Source organism: Pyrgilauda ruficollis, unplaced genomic scaffold (genome assembly GCF_017590135.1).
Source record: "Pyrgilauda ruficollis isolate IOZ18807 unplaced genomic scaffold, ASM1759013v1 scaffold68, whole genome shotgun sequence".
NCBI classification, from domain to species: Eukaryota; Metazoa; Chordata; class Aves; order Passeriformes; family Passeridae; genus Pyrgilauda; species Pyrgilauda ruficollis.
The window spans coordinates 24,981-46,818 of record NW_024528599.1 but is presented as its reverse complement, the minus strand read 5'-3'; the positions used below and the strand labels follow the sequence as shown (position 1 = coordinate 46,818).

Below are 21,838 nucleotides of genomic sequence, written 5' to 3'. Positions count from 1 at the left end.
ATTTATTTTATGAAGAGGTATGGTAGGAAGCTGTTTGAAACATGTAAAGCAACTGTAGGTTGCAATACAGAAGTTTGCCTATAACTCTTCTTTAAAGCATTTCAGTGTAAGATTGAAACACTTGGTAGATTGTGTTTGAAAAAATGCTAGTGGCTAAAGGTAATGGTAAAGGACTGCCTGTGATTAATATTGAGTGCTAGCCATTTTTCATATATTTCTAATTTTAACCACAGAAATTGTTCTGTGATTTCAATGAAGGAAAGTTTAAAAAAAATTCTCATTAGCTCTTTTCTGAGAAAAAAAAATCTCAATATATTAAAGCTCTTTATTGAACAATAGATTTCACCTGTAGAGTAGGGAAGAAAATTTGAAGAAATAGCAGAACACTTGCAGGTTGGTGGTGTATGTTTTTCCTGGCTAGCCATTGTCAAAGATTTAGCAGATGAGTCCTGTATTCATATGAAAACTTACGACCTTGTGTGTTCTGAATGACAATGAGTGTATGGACTTCAGTGTTTTCAGAGAAAAGGAAAAAATGGCACCCACCAAGAACAAAATTCTTGAAAACAAACAAATAAACAACAACAACAACAACAACAAAAAACAACGAAAAGACCACCCCAAACTCATAAAGCACCACCTGTAAGCTTTTCTCCCCTGACCTACCCCCCACCCCTGCTCCCCTTTCCATCAGCAGCAAGTTTGAATTAAAACAACAGAAATCTCTTCAGTTGCTTTCACTGGCAGGAGGAGATCATGGTGCATACTCAGGAACATGTGCACTGATGCTGTAGGAAGGAAAACCAAAGCACTGGTTCTCTGGTATTCTCTGACTTACTACCACATCTGATTCTTGCTGCTCTCTATTTACCTGCAACAGAATTGTCTCAAGCATAGACTCAGCTTTTTGGATGAAAGACTGAACACCTACTGCAAATAAACCTATTTCCTGTTGGACTCTTTATGTTCTCCTGCACTACAAATAAAGCTCCAGCTCTGTGACTGACCTAATCCAGCAAAAGTCTTCTTTTTGCTGAAATGAGCATTTCCACTTACATTTCCACTTACATAAATGAGCATTTCCCCCGTACACAGTTTGCACTTTCCTGCCCACAGCCTCGCAACAAACTGGGTGTGGGAATTGATTCGGCTGACAGTTCAGCTTTTCATGGAGGATTTCTTTCCCAGGTTAGTTTACAGACCAACTAGTCCCCTGGTTGAGTCCACAAAACAAATCCTGAGTGGCAGAAACAAGCAGACAGGGATGAGGGCAAAGGCAGCAGCCTGGATGAATGCTGGATTAAATTGATTGTGACACTTGAGTTTCTCTCTTGTATGCATTAGCAGAAATGGGCCTTTGATGTGCAGTAAATACAGCACTCTGTGGGAAGCTAGAAACTGGCATTATGGTATGTGAGAGTGTTCTTGGCTTCTGAAAAGGCTCACAGGCATGTGAGCAAATCTACTTCAGTGGGAGTCCAGTCATATTTCTGACTCACCCCGAACTAGGACAGTTTATGGAAATATCACCAGGAGGAGCAAAGCGGAGTGCCAGAATCCTCCTTAAGCCTTTCCCTACACATGCAGTTCTGTGGCTGAGAAAGTGCCATACAAAGGGAATCAGTGTGATCATTTTGCAGAATGTTTTATTTGCAATTTATGTGTTATCCTCATTAGAATTATGAATATATTAATTTTAATAGTGGATATTTATTACCTAGCTTTTCCTGATTTCCTCTGTATATAATTTTGCATCATCCTCACTGCCTTTGCCCATGTTTATTCAATACTTGATAGTCTATACATGTATAGACTACAGAGAACAGTCTTATGAGAGGTTACAGGTTCCCAGCTGAAACACTCTAAAAGAAACCTGGCTTTCAATGTCTTTTCTTGGGTCTCTGAATGGAAGGAGGTAATGGATTATTTATAGATAGTTGGGTTTTTTTTCTTAAACCAGCTGAGATTTCTTAGAGTTCAAAGCTGTTTCTCATAATCTAGCATTCATTATTGGCACAATATGAAGTAAATGAAGAATGTGATGAGCTGCTTAACAGCACTGGATTCATGTTTAAATTAAAAAAAAGTAGTATAAATTTGGAGATTGCTTTTTGCCTAGGTTATAGGAAGAACTGTGGAATGCAGCTGCTGGGTATTCTGTTTGCGTGGTGACACCTGTACCAGGCACTTGTTTTCCTGTAATACTGGTGCCTTAGCAGACCCAGATTTGTGCTGGGGGTGGAGAGAAGGGTGTGTAGTTGTTGTGATTTCTTCTGGCAGGCAGCTGAACATCACACTCACCTCCCCCGCCGTGGGATGCGCGAGAGAATCAGAAAAAATGTAAAAAACTCATGGTTTGAGAAGAAAAACAGTTTAGTAGAGAAGAAAAGGAAGGGGAGATAGTAATAATGATGAAAAGATGTACAAAACAAGTGATACACGATGCAGTTGTTCAGCACTTGCTGACTGATGCCCAGCCAGACCCTGAGGAGCAGCCACCACCCCCTGGCCAATTACCCCCAGATTTAAAAGCTGAGCATGATGCCATATGGTCTGGAATGTCCCTTTGGTCAGCTGGGGTCAGCTCTCCTGGCTGTGCCCCCTCACAACTTCTTGTGCACCCCCACTCTCCTTGCTGGCAGGGCGGCATGAGAAGCTGAAAAGTCCTTGATTTAGTGTAAGCACTGCTCAGCGACATTTAAAAGCACCGTCATGTTACCAACACTATTCTCACGCTAAATCCAAAACACAGCACTGTACCAGATGCCAAGAAGAAAATTAACTTCTTCTCAGCTGGGAACAAGAAGGCACTTCCATCCTTTGTGGCAGTAATTGTCTTACTGCTGCTGAGTTTCCATTGGTTTACTTCACGTGTCAGGAAAAAGCCACATGGAGAGGAGAGTTCAGTAACAAACCACTCACTGAAACACTGGTCTTGAGAGCTGAACTTCCCTGCAGGGATTTTAAGAGGAAGTTACTACTAAGAAGTTTGTCTGTGGTGGACAGAAAGGTCTTGAGTGTGCAGCTGTGCAGTCTGTGGGTAGTGCCAGCCCTGGCTGCTCAATCCAACCATTTGCCACTCTGCAGGCAAGAATTTGAATGCCCAGACTGCCAGCACAGGCATCTCAGCAGGCACCAGCTAGCTGTCATAGGCTGTTACAGCCTGCTGATGGACACCCAGCCACCACTTGGTGGAGAGGTGACTGTCCCTACCTGCATTTGTTTGCCCATTCAGCCAGCAGCTGAATCACCCCAGCACTCACCTACCTGCTTCAGGCAGAGTTAACAGGTTATGAGGGCAAAGCCCTTCTGCACAGGTTGGGTCAGGGGGCACTCATGTGATCCCTTTTGCCAACACCACCATGGAGTCAGTGTTCTGGAGCCTTTGGCAGAGGCACAACAGCAAGCGGCATGAGAATAACCTGTGATAATGCTGTTTCTGTAGCACACATCTCTCTACAGCCATGATGTGTCACAATTCAATTAGCATCTGGCAAATTGACCTTCTCAAATGGCTGAGGAGTTTTCTCTATGGGTTGTGTGGTCCTTTCTGCTGCTTTTTTGATTCTTCCAGCATCTCAGATGAACAACTTGGCAAGAGGTACTTAATCTGTGTTGACTGGGGAAATCTTGTTTACTCTGAAATCTGGAGAGCCTACTGAAAATAGCACAAGCATGAGTCTGTCTCACTAAGAGTGCTTCACGGTTCTTGCTTCACCCAGAAGAATGTGAGGCTTGCCACATTTTGCTCTGCAGCACTGATACTTCATACTGCAGGGATAAAGAATAGTTCCTCACAGGAAGAGGGGGAGGTAAAGTCTGTGTTAGGGCACGCAGTTGCAGAGTACCATTAGGTTTTGCTGTATTTTGTCAAAGAAAAGTAGGTTAGGATGAGCTGGGTTACCAGAATAGGAACTTCAAAATAAATAAATAAATAAAATCAAGCACACATACTGCCAAAGGGTCAGAAGACAGCTTCCAAGTCATCAAATCTCGTCACTGCTATCATTGACAACTGCATCACACAGCCTTATTCATAAATGTATCAGGCTTCCTCTCAAAACGTCTTTCTGCTAGACTAGAGGAGAACTTAGAGGAAAACATACTTTCTTTGGATGTTATTCAGGTCAGCTAAAGCCTCATTACAAAGTGGTGCATGTATCTCTGCAGTGAGATTGTATCTCATGTTAGATCAAGTTAGTGTGAATTTTTGAGGTCAGTAGTGGCAGGACTGGAATACTAATCTGAAATCAAAAGCACTTAAACAGGTGAAAGAATCTTCAAGTATGCAGATATTAAAGAAATCTAAAAGAAAAATAATCCAAGAGAATAACAAAGTGATAGAAAAGTCAGGTTGGTTTCATTCAAAGCTGATCAGAACCTCATTTTATCTGCTACAGTTTATCTAGAAGTCATTTCCAATACCTTGGTATTTAGGTTCTCCTGGGAAGTTTGTGTCTATACAATCAGCACTTAATTCCATGCTTGTGGTAAGCAGCCCTGCTTTGCAGGGTCAGCATCTTCCAGTCCTTTCATTGTGTTTCTGTCCCTCCTAGACTCGTGTGCTGCCCCATGACTGTCTGACCAAACAGCATTATTTAAATCAGGTGTCATACTTTAGTGTCATCACTGCATAGGTCAGCTTTTGAGTTGTGCCATCCTCTCTTGGGTTAATAATGATTGACATTTTCTATCAGTTTGTTTTATAGAAGAAACTCAAATGCTCTTCTCAAGTAGTTCAGTTTCTCATACAGGGTCTTAGAATATTTACTAGTTGCCTGTCAAGATATTTCCTGTTTTCAATAGGAAGATAACTTGATAAAGTATAGGCAGGACTTAAAATTCAGAAAGTTGAGAGGTTTTTTTTAATGTTTTAGTTCATAAAGTATATTTTGAAGTGTCTGAGGGGTATGAAGATTTATTGTGCATACTGGAGAGAAGTCTGAAGCAATATTTTCTGTGAGAAAATAACAACAGCTCAAGTGTGCCTGTATTTTCAAGAGTAAAACTTCCCATCATAATTCTGAGCATAGAGTCCACTTGCACCTCCAGGGTAAACTCACTGTGATAATGCTCGTCCCTGTAGCTTTTCCCCTGTCAAATGCCACCGTAAGGAATGCAGCATCTGCCCACACAGGGTCTGAAAACAGTGGAAAGATGTCTGGTTGTTTTTTGTCTGGATGACTGCTTATCCTTTTGGTAGCTGTTCACTTCAGGTTGTTGGATGGAAGGAGAGTTCTGGTTCTGGAGAGTGCTGGTTCTCAATGCTGGAAGCTCTAGGGTAGGCAGATAAAGCAGTTCTTTTCATAAAATCATCAGCCTTTAAAGATTCACTAGTTCCAAGTTCCTGCTGTGAGTAGGAGCACCCTTTGCTAGATCAAGTTGCCCTAAGCCCTGTTTTTCCTGGCTTGAACACCCATTCAGGAGTGCATTGCCTCTGAGCTGCTTCAATGACGCTCTTGCCCAGGGCACCTGATACATATGGTAGCTGTTAAAGAACTGCCTAAGGCTATCTTGAATAGCTGTCCACCCCTGCGTGTTTGCCAACTTTAAGAGCTTTTTATTCTTACTGTATGGAAGATTAGGTCATGAACAAAGTAATTTTTGGGTCAGCTTTTGCCAGCTGAAGGTAATAAACAATGACAAGGAAGCAGGTTGTGATGACTTGAAGATACAGTTTGTGCTAGCTGACCCGCAGCAGCTCTCTCCTCTGCACTTAGTTTTTAACTAAAATAACTATAAAAGCAAAAGTAATGTAGTTGAAACCATTCTCTTGGATCATCTTGAAACCCAGGTACTATAGAAGATGTTAACCTCTTTATGAGCAAATAGAAAGCAAAACTAATGCTATGGAAAATTGCTTTTTCTTTTGCAGGTGGTAGTTGCAGGCATGAATTCCTTGCAGGATACTAATTCAGAACATGGAATTAAAAATTTGGTTTAGTAGTTTTAGGACCCACTCAGTTTAATTTGTGTGTCTGATTTTTCACTCTTCATAGTGAAAGCTTTGGTTGTTTTTATGCAGGAATGTTTATTAGCAGGAATTTTATATGACTCAAAATATGCAAGTGCAGAATTATTAATTAAAAGAAAATACTGAAATATTTGATGAAATATCAGAGTACATGTGCCACATCTCAGCAAGCAGAACAGCAAAGGTTTCTTGGCTACTGAAGTATAACAAGCTCAAGGGCAAATCTACTGAGCTTATCTTACTGCAGTGCTGCTCCTTTTCTTTCAGAAAGTATTTCTGTACAAAGTAATTCAAAAGGTCAGGGTGGTTTATATGAAACTAATTGAATTAATACTGAACCCATAGCTCCTTCTCTAGAAATTCAGCTCTTCAGGGAGGGAAGGAAACAAACATACTACTGAAACTCACATATGGATTATTTGTATGCCGTATTTATTTACACTATTTACTCTATTGATCTATAAATCAGTCAATCATATTTCCATATAGAGTACAGAACTCTGAAATATGAAGTTAAGGACTGATACACTGATATGAAAAAGCATAGCTCCTACATTCAGGACTGTGAGGGGCTTTGCTCTCCTGTCTACTTAAAAATAGTCCATTAGGTAGCATAGATTTTAGCATTGCATTTAACTTATCGAGGGTGATGGCACTCAAGGGGCAGATTCTAAGGACAGTGGCTCAGGTTACTGTCACTGCTAGTGGGAAGTGCATCACTGATTTCCCAAAGCCACGTGGGGGGTTTCACCCTGGAAATCACGTCATAAAATATTTTGTAGTTGAAGTAAGCAATAGCAACTTCCTAGTTCCTAAGGTTTTCTATACAGATGGTGAGATACCTGCCTGTCCAAAGATGTCATGTGCAAAACCCAGAACTGGTCAATTTGCTGCTCGGCTTCGTTAAGAAATTTTTGTCTTTTTTTTTTTTTTAATGAGAAAACATATGTATGACACTGTCAGAAGTAGTTAGGAGACTAAAGGAAGCGTGGGAAACATTGATTGACTGAGCTGGTGTCATGGCAGCTTTACAGGTCAGAATTCCTTATAGCAAAAGAAAACAACAAGACTTGTGGTAAAATGCCTTGTTTTCTTACACCTCTTTCTTAAAAAGGCATACCCCACAAAATGCATACAGCTGAAATGGTATAACACTGGATAAATATGTTCTGTAAAATTCCTTTGAAATATTTTTATGACATCTCAAACCTCATTGGCACATTGTTAGAATTCCCCGATGCAGTTTCTGATTTTTTTGGGGCTTAATTTTCTTGGAATTTTTGGTTGTGGGTTGGTATTTCATCTTTGGCGATGGTCCATGTACACTGTGAGGCAGACCACTTCATATTGCAATTATGCTGAGAGTAAACAAAGAGGGGAAAGGTTGAGAGGCCTCATGGTCTGTAGCACTTCAGGGGTCTAAACACTGGCATTAGGTTCCCTGCAGAGCAGCCAGATTCCTTGGTGGCTTCAGGCAAGTCCCTTGGTCTTTGCTTTACTTAATGGTGCTTCCTTGTCTAACCTTTTGCCTGCCCGTGCACCTCTCTCTCCCTCCATACTCCCCACCCACAAGGTGTTTAGCACCTTTTAAGTGCCTCAGTAGTTGGGAGACCACTGAAGCATGGAAGGTAGGAGTTTCCATAAGCCCTTGTTGGATCAGGACCATAGACTGTAAACTCTCTCAAATCCTGGGATTGCTTCCATTTATTTGGGTTACTTTGCACTTTGGTCCTAAACACATTTCCAGCTGCATATATAATACAAATAACTTTCCTGCGTCTGCATTAAATACACAGAAAATGCTGAACTACTGCCACTAATGCTGTCTGAAAGAGAATTAGTGTTGCAGGTTTATTTTTTTAAGTGTGCAGGAGCACTTTTTTAAGATTGTATCAGTTTTCGAGATGTTTGTCAATTGGTTCTGCAGTCTCTCCAGCAATCTCAGAGCAGTTGTAGTGATTGCTGGTGTAGAAGATGGGCAATAGAAGAGAGAAAGTAGATTCTGACAGCGAAATTGAGTCAGAGTGTATGTGTGCATGGATAGCATACAGAAATGAGAGTAATGAGGTGGTTTGCCAGAATCACTGCTAGCTGAGAACTCTTACATAAAGCCAATGTTTCTGAGGGTAAAATAAAATAAAGACAAAAAAAACCCCCAAAACCCTGAGGCAAAACCCCAACAAACAAACAACTGACCCTGAGGACAGCAGGAAAATAAAGGAGAGGAGCTGGGTGCAAGAACATGCAGCACTTTCTTGACAAGATGCTTTATCCAGGCCTTGACTACTTCTGCCACATTCTGCTAACACCTGCAGTGTTGTAATAGCAGTTCCCATTCAACTTGAAAACAAAAGCACACTTCTAATAATTGTTTTTTCTAACCCTAAATTCAGGAGGAGCATAGTTGGTTTTGAGCCATAGAAGAGATAGGATATGGCATTTGGGATTGCTTCATTTTCTGTGATGGCTGTGCTGCTTCCTTTTTTTGCTTATAATTTTTGAAGGGAAGAGAAAAGGTTGTGCTTTAGTCATGAAACAGCATCTTTCTCATGTGCCAAAAGTGCTTGAAAGTCTGTGCCTCTAAACCTCCTTACGGGAAGGAGAAATACTGTTGCTATTGTTTAGTCTTATTTAAACCTCAGGAGAACAGACTTCCATCCTTTTTCATTCCTTCAAGAGAAGCTTTGTTTTATTTTCCTTGCTTGCACACCACAGCAAACTGGCAATTTTTAATTCAGCATCTTCCTTCAGACTAGGAAGTAGGAGAATTATGGTTTTTTTTCTTGCTACTGATGCCAGCAGAATGGAAAAACACAGTACATTGGGACAGCAGGTGGCAGGTTGGCACCACTGGTGAGTGCCTTATATTGGAAACAAATGTCAGAAAACCTTAATTTGTCCCAATGTAGATCAAACAAGTGAGCACATATTTCTCTGGTTATCTTCTGGAAATACAAATTTGTATAGCAATTCCAAGTACAGGGGATTTTTACCTCATTCTTGCATGTCACCTTTCCTGCTGAGACTTCCAAGTGTTTTGGCTTTAGTTTGCTTTATTTTGGTGATTCCTGGTTTTGCCTCCTTTCCTGAGAACTGCTATTGCTTTGTCTTCCCCATTCATATTCTTTTTTCTTTCTTTTTTGCTGCATGGAGACTCTCTGCTGTACAAGTGTAAGTATTTTTTTAGCTCTGCTGTTTCTGGCTACTTGTTTATGTTTTTGTGCTCCATTTGCCTCTGTACTGCCTTGAGAGTCTCCTGGGAGACTGTAGTGCCATCCATCTGCACCTACTAATGAAATAGGCAGTGGTTCAGGAATGAGATTGGATTTACAAAAAGGTTCAGCTAATGTAGCATCTGAATTTAAGGGATCCCTTGGTTGTAAGACCAAACTAAAGCAGAGTGCTGATGTTGGAGGTATAAGCACAAATATTACTTCTCAGAAGGAAAATCTGTTCAGTTGGTTTTAAATTCAAGCATCATACAGCTTAATGAAAGAATAGTCTTTAACATGTTCTCAAAGCTGAAAACCCATATGTTGAAGGGAGTCTGGTTGGGGAGATAAATATCAAGAGGGAGCAGCAAGTTGTTCATTAGTTTGTTTGAAATCTTCTGAAAGGGAAGTGACAGAAAGGTCACAGAGCATCTCTGCATCTAATAGGATTGAATATAAATTACTTTGAAGTAGGAGGAGAAAAACATGGAAATAAGCATATCCCTCAGTACTGAGAATAATTTCAGTTATCTGTATAAACAAAGAGAATATCTGAGACCCTGTTTCTGAAAGTACATTGTTTTCTAGCATTCAAAACAGAACGATTTCAGTTGTTGTTTTTAATTCCCAAGGTACTAGTGTTCTTCCACAGCTGGTAATACAATTTCAGAAAACTCCAGAGAGCTCAGATAGTTTTGTGAGGAAGGCAGTCAGAAGGGAGGAATCTGGAAAAGTGATCATGGGAAGAGATCCTGGGAGCTTAAAGTTAGCAAGGACACATGACAGTGTGTAAATAAGCCCTTATTTGGAAGTGTGGTAGAGATCTGCTGGCCCGCATCTACTGCAGAAGGGTACATTCATGGAGCCATCTCCTGAGATCTCAGTGGCATAGGTGCATGCAGACTTCCAAGAAGTCCTCTCAAATTCCACAGATGCAGTTAATATTTCTATCTGTTCTGCCAAGCAGCCTACAATGTGCTCATGGAAAAGTAGGCAAAACAAGGAAGAATTCAGGAGGTGGTGTGCTAGAATGGAAAGTCTGTGGAAGTTGTGTATGAGAGGTGATACTAACAGCTATTCCTCTGTAGAGGCCACAAAAGAAGCATAAGGCTGCAGAGCCACGTTGTGCTTGTGGGGCCAGAGGTGGTGAGAAGGCAGAAGATGTGCTTCTGCCAAAGCTGAACTGCTTCCATGAAATACAGGAAATGGGAGTCAGGCTGGGAAGTTCAGATATCTCCTCTAGCAATATGTGCACTGCTGCTGTAGCAGACTGCATGGTGGCTGAGATGTTAAGCAGAGATTAAGCCTAATATTTTGTAAAAGAGCACACTGGCCTATTTAAATTAATGCTTTGACCCATTTTGCTCTGCGTGTGATCTAGAAAGTTCACTTGGCAAGAAGCCTTTCATCTGTGCACTTCCTAAACAGGCTAGAAAACAGAAGGTTTTCAAATAAAAGTGTATGTGGAGCTGTTATTCATGCTGTTAAAGCAAATGGGAAGCATCTCTATCCCTCTGCCTTTATCCCCAGCAACCAAGCTGCTGATGGCTCATGCCAAGCTGACAGTAAGTTACAGCAGAGACTGGCTTATGGTCATCAGCACAAACTCTGCAGGGTCATCTGGGGGCATTTTCTTGTCGGGGAAGGAAAATGAAATCATTCTGTTCCTGGCTGTTGGAGAAGTGTTTGGAGCATTCCAGTCCTTGCACAGGAGCCTCAAAACTTGCCCTGTGCTGTTTTGCATTGGTGCCCTGGGCCGAGGCAGCTCTCAGCTTGTCTGTGTTCATGCACTCAGAACACTGGCTGTGCAGCTGCTGCATGACCAGAACTCTTCCATCAGCCGTGTGTTCCGTCCTCCCTTCTGGTCTTCTTTAGCACAGGAGTTGCTATATATACTACATGTAACTTCCAGTCACACCACCCAAAAAAATCGGGAAACAGACCAAAATGCATGTGAATGTACCTTCACAAGAGAAAGGGGCTATATCTGGAAATGAAACCAAGACTACTGGTAGCGACTTGTGATTGCTGTCCCCCAAATGCTGAGCTGCTTCAACTCTTTCTTACATGAGGTGTGAATGCTTTGGTTCTTTCAGGTTTGGGGGATGAATGGACAGCTGTTGAGGCACGCAGTTCAGAGGCTGCCCAGCTGCCTACCTCTTGCACAGTCCACTGCAGTTGTGGCTGAAAAAATTCAGCACCTCTCCAGCCACTCACCATTGAATTCATTGCATTTAATTTATTGGTAACTCTGAAAGTAGTGTTTGACCTTTTGATGCAGCAACACTTTGCCTGCTCATTAGTGTCAGAGTGAGTCTGCTCAGGTGGCAAACTACTTTCTGGCTAATCTTGAAACTATTGTGTCATTTACTGATGGTTGCCAAATGTGGAAGTGGAAACCTGCAACAGCTGAAGGTATCTTTTTTTCCCAACAACGTACATGTCAATAAAACCAGAGCTCTGTTGCCCAGGCAGTGCTGTCACTGCCCACTCTGTAGTCTTCAAGTCCTTTTCTGATCTTGAGAACAAGGGTAATAGCTGTCCTGACACAAAAATCTGTCATAACCCTGAGCATGTGAGTAGTGGCGTAATGATCCTCGGGACCACTTTGGGAATATGAATTCAGCACATGCGAGTCTGTGCACTGAACCTTCCATACATAAAAACTAGCAAATGTTTGTCTTAAACAGTTCATGATTTGTCTGAAATGTTAATGCCAACTATGTTTTTTTGGCTGATAAAAAATAGATACTCCTATCCATCATTAACAATTCTGTTAATGAATGGCAAGCCATAACAGCTTGCTGACTGATATTCCAGAATTTGAAGCCACTAGATTTGAAGTCACGAGGCTTCAAGGCTAGCAGGTTAATGGAAGTATATGGGTATCACTAAAGCCAGTATGCACAACTCTACCACAAAAGGAGCACATATTTATAGAAGCTGAGTGATTTTAAACTAACTCTTGAGAAAACCTACAGTTCAACTTTTAAACACAAAGTCTGACAATGCTGGGCTATGTTAAGAGGTTTGGAATTGTTGATGCATCCATTTCCTGTAGCAAAACTGTCTTTATCACCATGCAAACTTTCAGAAGTCTTCAGTCAAGACAAGAGAGACAACTTTCTTCCAAAAAGAAGTGAACTTAAATTTTAAGTCTGGGTATTTGTGCTCTTAAGGCACCGTACTCCTTTTTTTTTGGCAACATGAAGATCAGAAGACTGATAGCAGTAATTCAGTAATTGTGTTGAACGTATGCTGAACTTTCCACCTCTTCTCAATGTGTCTTAAGTCCAGGGAAGTAATGTGTTTGCTACAGATACTGCCAGGAAAACACTGACAGGGTGGTTTTGTTTTTTGAAGGATGGCTGTATTCTCCAAGGCTCATTTTCCTAGGGAAATTCAGTGAGCTGAATTCAGGTGATATCCAGAAGCATAGATTCCCAGTAACATGCCACTAACAAATGAACTGAAGAAGTGTTTTTTGTATCAAAAATAAAAGCCAGAACAAGGGGTAGACTATTCCTGGTATTGTCATTAACTGCAGTATTGGACAAAGTAATTAAGTCTTAAATGAGTCCCTCGTGATCTCTGCAGAGGTAAGATTTTAATAGTTCCCTTGTTTTACAGTTGGAGATCAAAGAGTTAATGCTTGGACAATTTCAGGAAAAATTAATTACCTCCCTGGTTCTGTTCAAAGTCAGTTAAAATATAAATTTAGAAAAAGTTCTGAATGTATGAGAGAGGGAGGAAAAACCCCATTCCCTTCTGGTGTTAAATCAAATCAGATCTTTAAATGGTTCATAGGCTTGAAAAACTGTTTTGTTGTAATTTCTTTTGTCCCCTAAACTAATTTTTTATTTTGTTTTGTGTTGATAGATGACTCCTAAATCAAAAAGGAAAAGCATCCACAGTAGAATGCTCCGGCCAGTGTCCAGAGCTTTTGGTAAGTGAGAATTCCTTAAAACCATTTTGTTTCTTTGCTTCCCTGAGGTGGTTCTAGATGGTTCGTGACTGAATAGCACAGGTGATTCTCCCTCCCTCTGGACTGCATTTGTGGCCCACACTGGCTGCTTTGTTTTGGGACTCTGCTAATGCTTTTAATAGTAAATAGTTGCTCACAGTGCTCTCTCTGCTCACAGAGATGTTGTGGCTAGAGTTCCTTGAATGTGCTTATAATTATTTGCCACCAGAAAGAAGAATTGCATTGTCTTTTGTTTTAAATATCATGTTAAATCTAATTAGAAAGTTTTGATTTCTCTTAGAAATGGAATTTGATCTAGATAAAGCACTGGAAGAAGTACCTATCCATATAGAAGACCCACCATTTCCTTCCAGCAGGCCAGACAAACGAACTTCTGGATTCATTTCAGAGCTGCCGTCAGAAGAAGGAAGGAAACTAGAACACTTTACAAAATTAAGGCCCAAAAGGAATAAAAAGCAGCAGCCCAGCCAAGCAGCAGTGAGTCTACATTAAAATATTGCTGGCAATGTCGTGTGTTGATTGCTTTTTGCCATGAGTCAGGTCTTGCAGTGTAATGAGGACAATGGTTGAAGGTATAAAAGCCCTAAGCAACTACCTAATTTTTCTTCTAGCATTCATGTCTTTCAGTGTGCTATCCCTATTACAAGCTTTTTGTCTTGTTTGACACAGCCTAAATCCAGGATGTGTTTTATCCTTTTTTATTTTGCTTTTGGTTTTTTTCATGGAAGCAGTTTCTGGAGGTGCTTGGAGCTTTCACAGGAAATGCACAAAATATCATGAGACTTTTCAATTATATTGCAAGGATTTGTTAAGTCTTAATCCTTTTTTCTGCCTGCATTAAGATGTGCTAACTTGGCATGAATTCTTTCTATCAGCTCTCAGAGGAGCTGCTCTGTGACACCCAGCTTCCCACAGCTCCTAAACTGAAGATGGTGTTTGGGCCAGCAAATCTGCATAGTCACAGATCTGCTTTTCATGCTGGAGCCTGCCTTAGAAAGGCAAAACAGAAGAGCACTGTCTGTTCACGAAAGGCATTGGTGTGAACTCAATATACGTGCGTGGAGTTCCCACAGCTCCATTTCCTTGGCACATGGCATCAGTAAAGATTTATTTCTGTGATGGTATGTCCTCGGGGTATGTGAGGACAGATCTGGAGGAGTTACAGAGTTATCTCACAGCAACAGAGCACAGCTGATACGATGAGTAGCCCCATCAAGGGGCAGCTGTGTCCTCTCTGTGTTAAATGCCTGTGGTCTCTTCTGCTTCCTGAGGATTTCCAACTGAGAGTATCCTTGAAAATTCCCCTAATGCTGGGAAAGATCGTATCAGGCAGTGGAGTGCTTTTTGTACCACTTGGAAGGGGGAAAACATTCAAGCAAAGGGAATATTCAAACCAACTTTCCATTCCCTTGTGCTTCACTGGGAAGGTTAGAGGTAGCAGAAGAATGGATTTGTCTCCATGTAGTGAAAACACATCTGTGTTTACTCTCCCAGTTCCACTGCTGCAGAACACACATGTTTTCCCAGTTGCTTCCAAGCTCAGCGCATCCTGTGCCATCAGCACAGGGAGGTGCAAGGAGTGGGGTGTGGGAGGGGCAAGTGCTTCACTACCAGGCATGGAACTAGCATGCAGTATCTTCTTCAACAGCAACAAAAATGTTACTCCTTGTAGAGAAGTCTTACTTCCTATGATGGTGCAGTGTTGTGGAAATGCTCATCCATATTGAATTAATTAGGAGATTGGGAATGTATTTAGTTGCCGAAATTGAAAGGAGCTTTTTTTTTTTTTTGTTAAACCAGTTTGTCCCTGTCTTGTTTTTATGAACCACTTAGTTCCTTACTAGTTCTGACCTCAAAATGAGTCCAAACAAATTTTTGAAAGACTTAAGATGTTTGTTTTGATGCTTCTGAAAATGAAACAGATTTTGGAGGTCAGAGTCAGGAGTGGACTGTGACAATGCTTGCAGAGTTGATTTGCTGCTGGTTTTGCCACTTCAAGAATACAGAAAGCAGTGCTTAGGGAAAGCACTTGAAATGTGAGAGGCAAAATCTTGACCTTTTCTGCCACTTAAAGCAGCTCTGTTGGGTTGTTTGCTGTTCCCATTATTTGTATTTAGTAATTCAAGGGGTCTCAGATGATCATAGCTGTACTTCTCTGGTTTTGCTGGAAAACAGATTTGTTCTTTAAAAGCTGAAAAATGTAAGAAAAAAAGCAGAAAATGGAGAAAAAATAGAAACAAACTTCTAATTTGGGTTGTGTGGGTGGGCAGAAGAAAGATTTATAGTTTTGTCAGAGTTTCTACTGGAATGAGTGTTTAGAGAGGGGGGAAATGAGAGGGAAAAAAAGAAAAACTCAAAGCCATCCAGTCTCAAGTAGGTTTCACTTTGAAGCAAAATGATAAAACAGTTGTTTATAATTTAGATTTTTGTGAGATCTTAACCTCATGAGTTCTTCCTTCATGTGTGAAGATTTAGTACAGCAAAGGAGGTGAATCTCTAATGTATGAAAGAGATTGTGATTCATCTTACTTATTTCTGCTTCAAAGCCATTTTTTTCCTTAACAAAGAAACATGCTTGCTTTTAAACTTAAGCTTAAAAAAGACATAATAAAGGACAAATGAAGACTTAACACTTGTTTTTTTTTGAGAGTCAGGAGTGTAAAACACAAATAAACCAGAGCTCAGTCTTACAGTTAACGATGGCACTAAAAGGTGTTACAACAAACAGCTATAAGAATATCCTGTACCTTGAGGACCTTATTAGACCATCAACATTTCTGTACATCTTTCATTATTTGTAGGGAACTTGCTGCTGTTTCAGATGCAAATTATTTTCTCTTTATGAGATAGATCTTCTCACTTGCTGTAGATCATTGGATCCTGGAATTAGCTCCCCTTCAGGAGATGCTCTTGCTTTTGATACTTTTATGTTTATCCCTGCTACCTGGAGGACTACAGTATCAATGTGCAGTGGCTTCTCATTTCTGGTAAAATGCGTCATTAGCTTCTATTTTGTGTTTCGGTTGAGACGCCAGTGATAAGGGGTTTGTCACCGAGACCAACCTAGATGAAGGCATGTGCACCCCTGCCTACTGTGAGATGTTCCAGCTAAGCAAGCTCGCTACACAACATACCAAAGTTGGAAATCTGATAAATCATTGTGCTAATTTAGAATAGAACTGTTCTTCATAGAAAATCTGTTGCCAGTTTGACTGGCAACAAAGCAGTCATTACCAGGTGGGCTCCTTTCAGATCAGTATTAGATTGCTACGGCAGGTATCAAAAAATATTAACTGTTATCTTTGATAACATACATAACAGGGTTCGGGAATGGAAAGTTAAAAGTTTCATGGCTCTGTCAAAGCATGGTTCACATGAAGCCCACTTTTCTGAATTAATGAGACTGGGTTTGATATTAATAGCAGCTTTTAAGAGTATTGAAGCATAGAAAGTTTGTATTCCACATCAGAAGAGAAGCTGGGATTACTCTTGAGTTATAGTGGCATCTAGGAGATTCCTTGATTTGAATTGTTTCAAATTACAAACCCTGTTATTTTGTGTCCTGATCCCTGGCACTACCAAGAATACAAAGTGGGTTGGGTCTTAGGGAGTCCTCTGTAGTCATCTAAAAGGTTTCCATGTGGCATTTGAATTAAAGGAAGTATCTTTACTGGCAATAGAGCTTTTCCACATCAAAGCCAGGTACAGGAGCTAGACCACATGAGAAATCCTCCCAGGAGACTGCTTGTTTCATCTTCAGGAGGCTGCAGAGTCACCAGCTAATCTTCACAGGGCCTTTGTGGTTGGCAGGTATTTCAAAGCCAGCCTGGTTTATATGCCTGAGGTCACCCATATTCAAAATGTGGGCATTGAAATCAAAGATGGGGAGCAAGTTAGTTGTTTTCAGACATTGAGCAAAAGTCTGTGTTTGGTTCCTAAAATGGAACACCTGATTCTGTATTTAGAGTCTCTGCTTTTAGTAGTGCTAGACTGAATGAATTATAGAAGTCTTTGTTATCCTGCTGGAGCTCTGTTTCTAAATCTCTAAGTCCGAAATCCAGAACATAGGTTTTTCTCCAAACAGGGAAACAACTGGCTGTTGAAAATACTTTCTCTTCAGGTCACCACCTTATCAGGATTTATTTTTTCTGTGTTTTATTGCTTGTCTGACTGACCTCTATTCCCTCAAGCCCAAGGCATTTGATTCCTGGCCTCATGCATTGCAGCATCCAGTTTGTCACTGGTGTTTTGGGTTATTTTGCATTTGATGTAATGCATCAGCTGGCCTGACTAGAGGGGGAATTCCAGTGGTGATTCTGTTGTCTGCACTGAGTTCTGGTTGGCACACAGAATTTTTATAATGTCTTAACTCTTAATTATTATCAATGGAGTAAACATGGTTGGATTATTATGTAACAGAGAGAGTTTTTTCTTCTGTCAGGTGTCTGCTGGAGTACCACCAGAAGGGGATCAGAATGGCCTCATGGGCAGAGTGGATGAAGGTGTGGATGAATTTTTCACTAAGAAAGTGACAAAAATGGATTCAAAGTAAGTTTAAAAAAATTTTTAGAAGTTATTTTTTAAAAAAAGTCCATCTTGATAACTGGGCAAGCAGCACTTTCAAGCTGTGTTTGACTCCTGTTCCCAATATCTGGGGGTGCTGTTGTCAAAGTCAGAAAATACCTTAGTAGTCAAGACATTGTGAATTCAATTACCTGTCCTTAAAAGTTGCTGCTTTGAAATAAATTGCTTTACTATACCATGCTGGGGGGATTTATGACTAGTGCTTATTTTTATAATTCAGTTGACTTCATTTTACCCTTCGGTGAGGCTCGTTAGAGCTGAAGCAGAGCTTTGTATTGGTTGAGAGTCTCCCCAGTGCTCATTGTGCACATGGTTTTTCTCTCTAGTGAGGAGTGCTGTTTGGTACAGTATTTTTTGTAGATGACAGTAGATTTATGCTGGTTTTGAAATATGTTTAAGATGTGTTTCACCAATTTGTAGTATTCCAGGTTTAAGCAAAACACTAATCTGAAAGATGTCTCTTTCTTTATATAAGGGTTATAGAGCTTATGCAGTTGCTTTGCTTGGCTGTATATTTACAGAACCATGCATGTAGATGTTCTTGAATTTATGCATGTTTGTGCACATGCACACACAGAGGATTTCTATAACTAAATGAGAAAGCAAGGGTGATTTCCTTTAAGGAAAACAGTAAGTGTGACTGGTGGATAGCTGTGCCAGGAAAAGCAAATGTTCTGAAGTCACTATGAGTTATAGATACCTATAGTGACACATGAAGCCATGTGTGATATACTATGTGGAAGCATGAATTTATGGTAGCTTTGAAAAATGTCCTAAGCAGGTTAAGTTCAGGGTGCTCACAGGCTTGCATTCTCCTGTGCTTCCCTTGGGTGCCTGCCAGCTGCTCATTTCAGACATGAACTTGCACCATCCCTGCTTGCCCATCCCTGGCCATACTCATTGCTGAGGATCTTTATTTGGGACACCACTGGCTCTCTTTCCAGTTTGCGTGCTTTTATGTGAATGTGTACATGTTCAGCTTAGCCCTTAAGTGTGCATACTCTGCTCAGAAGATGCCTCTAGAAAATCTTAGTGTCAGGTGGTCTCTTTAGGGATTGGTTTTGCTTGTTTGCTCTTTTGGGTTTTGTGGTTTCTGGGCTATTTAATTGAAAGGAGCTTTTTGGGTTTTTTTTTTTTTTTTTTTTTTTGGTTTTTTTTTTTGTTTGTTTGTTTGTTTGTTTTTTGGTTGTTGTTTTTTGGATTTTTTGAAGATGTGCATCTGCACTATAAAAATGACCTCTGTATTCTTACTAAGAGAAAGTGGCTATGCCAGCTATTTCCTCTTTCAAGCAGGGCCTTTAAGGAACAAGATCTCCCAAAAGTCATGTTAAACATGTGCCTAGATCAGTTCTTCTCCTTTTACTAATAGGAAAGTGTAAACCACAGGTAGTGCATTCTGGAAACAGAGCAGAGTGAAATTGTTTGTTGTGGTGGGTTGACCCTGTGCCCACCATAGCTGCCCTATCACTCCCCTCCTGCTGGACAGAGGAGAGAAAATATTAGAGAGGCTTTTGGGTTGAGATAAGGGCAGGGACAAATGTCTTGCCAGTTACTGTCATGGGCAAAACAGACTCAACTTGGAGGAGAATAAATTTAATATATTACCAATCAAATCACACTATGAGAAATAAATCAAATCTTAAAAATACCTCTCCCCACCACTCCCTCTTTCCAGGGCTCAACTTCACTCCTGATTTTCTCTACCCTCTTCTCCCCAGAGGCACCAGGGACAGGGAATGGTGGCTGCAATCAGTTCATCACACATTCTCTGCTGCTGCTTCCACTTCAGCAGGAGGACTCCTTACACAGAAGCCACTCCTGTAGACCCCCTGCTGCCAAAACCTGGTCATGCAAACCCAATATCCATGTGCATAGACAGCTTGGTTAGAGTTGTTTGGTGTTAGAAACAGCTGGATTCCCAGTGCAGATGAAACAACTGCACAAAGCAGCACAGGAACCTCAGGATTATATGATCAATGCTAATTGTCCTGTTGTTTATATAGAGACACCAGGTAATGATTGGCCCTAGGGCAATATATGGGTCATAGAAAACATTAGCTTTGCCTGGAAGAAGTAATTTGATACTATTTAAAAATGGGAGGATGGGAGTGGAGAAAAGTTTGAAATGTCTGTGTCTTTTTCAGGAGACCATCAACTAAAAGTTCAGACAGCAGCGAGCACAGTGAAGCAGGTGATGAGAAGAAGAAAAGGGACTCGAGGAAGAGTGGTTTCCTTAACTTAATCAAATCAAGAGGCTCCAAATCCGAACGCCCCCAGACTGTGTCAGTGGCTGAGGAGCCCTCCTCACCCAAGGTTGCTGCAAAAAGCCCAGCTTTAGACACAAGCAAGAAGGAGGCAAAGCCTGCAGAGCAGAACGGTGGCACAGAGCGATCTGAGGAATTAAAGACTCCAGACTCACTGGAGGAAGTGCAGACAGATGATGTGGCAAAAGCTGAGAAGGGTGACAGCAAGGGAAGCCCCCAGGGAGGCCGGAGGTACGGTGTGCAAGTGATGGGCAGTGGACTTCTCGCAGAAATGAAAGCCAAGCAGGAGAAGAGAGCAGCCTCTGCTCAAAAGGTGAAGGCAATTTGATTTCTTTTGAGTTGTAAAAAAAAAGAGCCAAACTGTGTGTCTTCAGGAGAGGTGGTTTGGGACTGCAAGGGTTGGTGGCTGGGGCTTGACACATCAGTCCTGCTTTCCAACAGGGATTGTAGTGTTCCTGCAAGAGGACTGCTCTCTGCTGTGGTGGTTGAACACAAACAGCCTGGGCAAGGCACAGGCTGCACATGTGGAGCAGGAGTTGCACCCTTGCACCTGCACTTTCGCTCCCCTTGGGGAGGGAGTGACACTTGCCCTTGCACTTGGTGTCAGACCATCACAAACACAGAAGAGGACATGTAATTGTTTGCACATATCACAGAATAAATTGGGCCCAACTAGTAAGCCCAGCTCAGTATCTCCACTCTGTATGATGTGTGGTTTGTTCACAGTGCACACTGGAATTGCTTCAAAAAAGATAAAACTAGGACAGGCTTCCTACTGTGTGCCCCTTGCACACAAATACCTCAGGTATGTGGCAGAGTTAAGTACAGTGGTGGCTGGCTGTACTCTTTCAGAAAATGATATAGACAGATGGAGAAGTCTGATGTATATAAATTACATATTCTATGCAGAGAAGTGAATCTGGCTACCAGTCAATATTACAATATTTGCTATATTCTTTTGTTGTTGCACTTTTTGATTTTTATGTCCTTTTGTACCACACCTAATTATTTTTATGCATTTGATTTATGTATTTCAAATACTAACAATGAAAGAAAATAACCTGTTAAAAACTTATTTCCAGTTGTCTGTCCAGATTCCCTTTGCTCTCTGTAATTTTCTCTTCTGTAAAGTGCTGATCCTGGGCAGGAATTCTGCTTCACTCTGCAAATGTACAGAGTGGAATATCCTTGTGCTCCTCCAAAGCATTCTGTGCTGGCCTATTTTGCCTGATGCCCATTTGCCATTGGTCTTCCCCGTTATTATCCTCTGCTTCCTGCCAGCTGCAATTGGCATATTTCACAAGTACCAAAGAATCAGCCTTTTTTCACTTCTCTCCCCCTCTTCCATGTGCAGGGCACTCAGATGTTCTCCGTTTGCCATCACTGTCCCCTGTCATTTAAAAGGTGTTACCTTACAGTAAAGCTGCTCTTGTGCTTTGTTGTGTTTTCCTTCCTTTGACACGTACTGAGTTGTCTTGCTGTGGCCAAGCAAGGCACCCAAAGTCCATTTTTACCTTTCTTCATGGCCTTACAGTGCTTGCCATGATGTGTGAGCCATCCCTGCAGACACCAGAGTCTTGTCACAAGCAGATTCGAATTAATGCAGTTGTCTATGGATCATTAAAGGGATTTTCAGTGCAGAAACGATTTTTCTAAAGAATGACCAATTCCTTCCTTTCTCATTGGTATTAAGTAATGCCCATGAATAGTCTCATTGACTTCCAAAGTACCAGGTTTTCAAATAAAATGCCATATGATTTTAAATAAGAGTATTATGCCTTGCCTGTAATTTATAAAATACCAAGCTGTTCCAGATTAT

General features: G+C 41.0%; 1 protein-coding gene across 3 annotated transcripts in view; it reads left to right on the top strand.

The window, feature by feature from the left end:
- The window catches only part of CARMIL1 (capping protein regulator and myosin 1 linker 1), a 188,666-nt gene that overhangs the window by 152,233 nt on the left and 14,595 nt on the right, over positions 1-21,838 (top strand). For all 3 annotated transcript variants that reach the window (XM_041484813.1, XM_041484812.1, XM_041484810.1), the window contains exons 30-33: positions 13,066-13,132; positions 13,452-13,648; positions 17,613-17,719; positions 19,900-20,332. In XM_041484813.1, the coding sequence (XP_041340747.1) occupies positions 13,066-13,132; positions 13,452-13,648; positions 17,613-17,719; positions 19,900-20,332 (804 nt within the window). The remainder of the gene's footprint in view (positions 1-13,065; positions 13,133-13,451; positions 13,649-17,612; positions 17,720-19,899; positions 20,333-21,838) is intronic.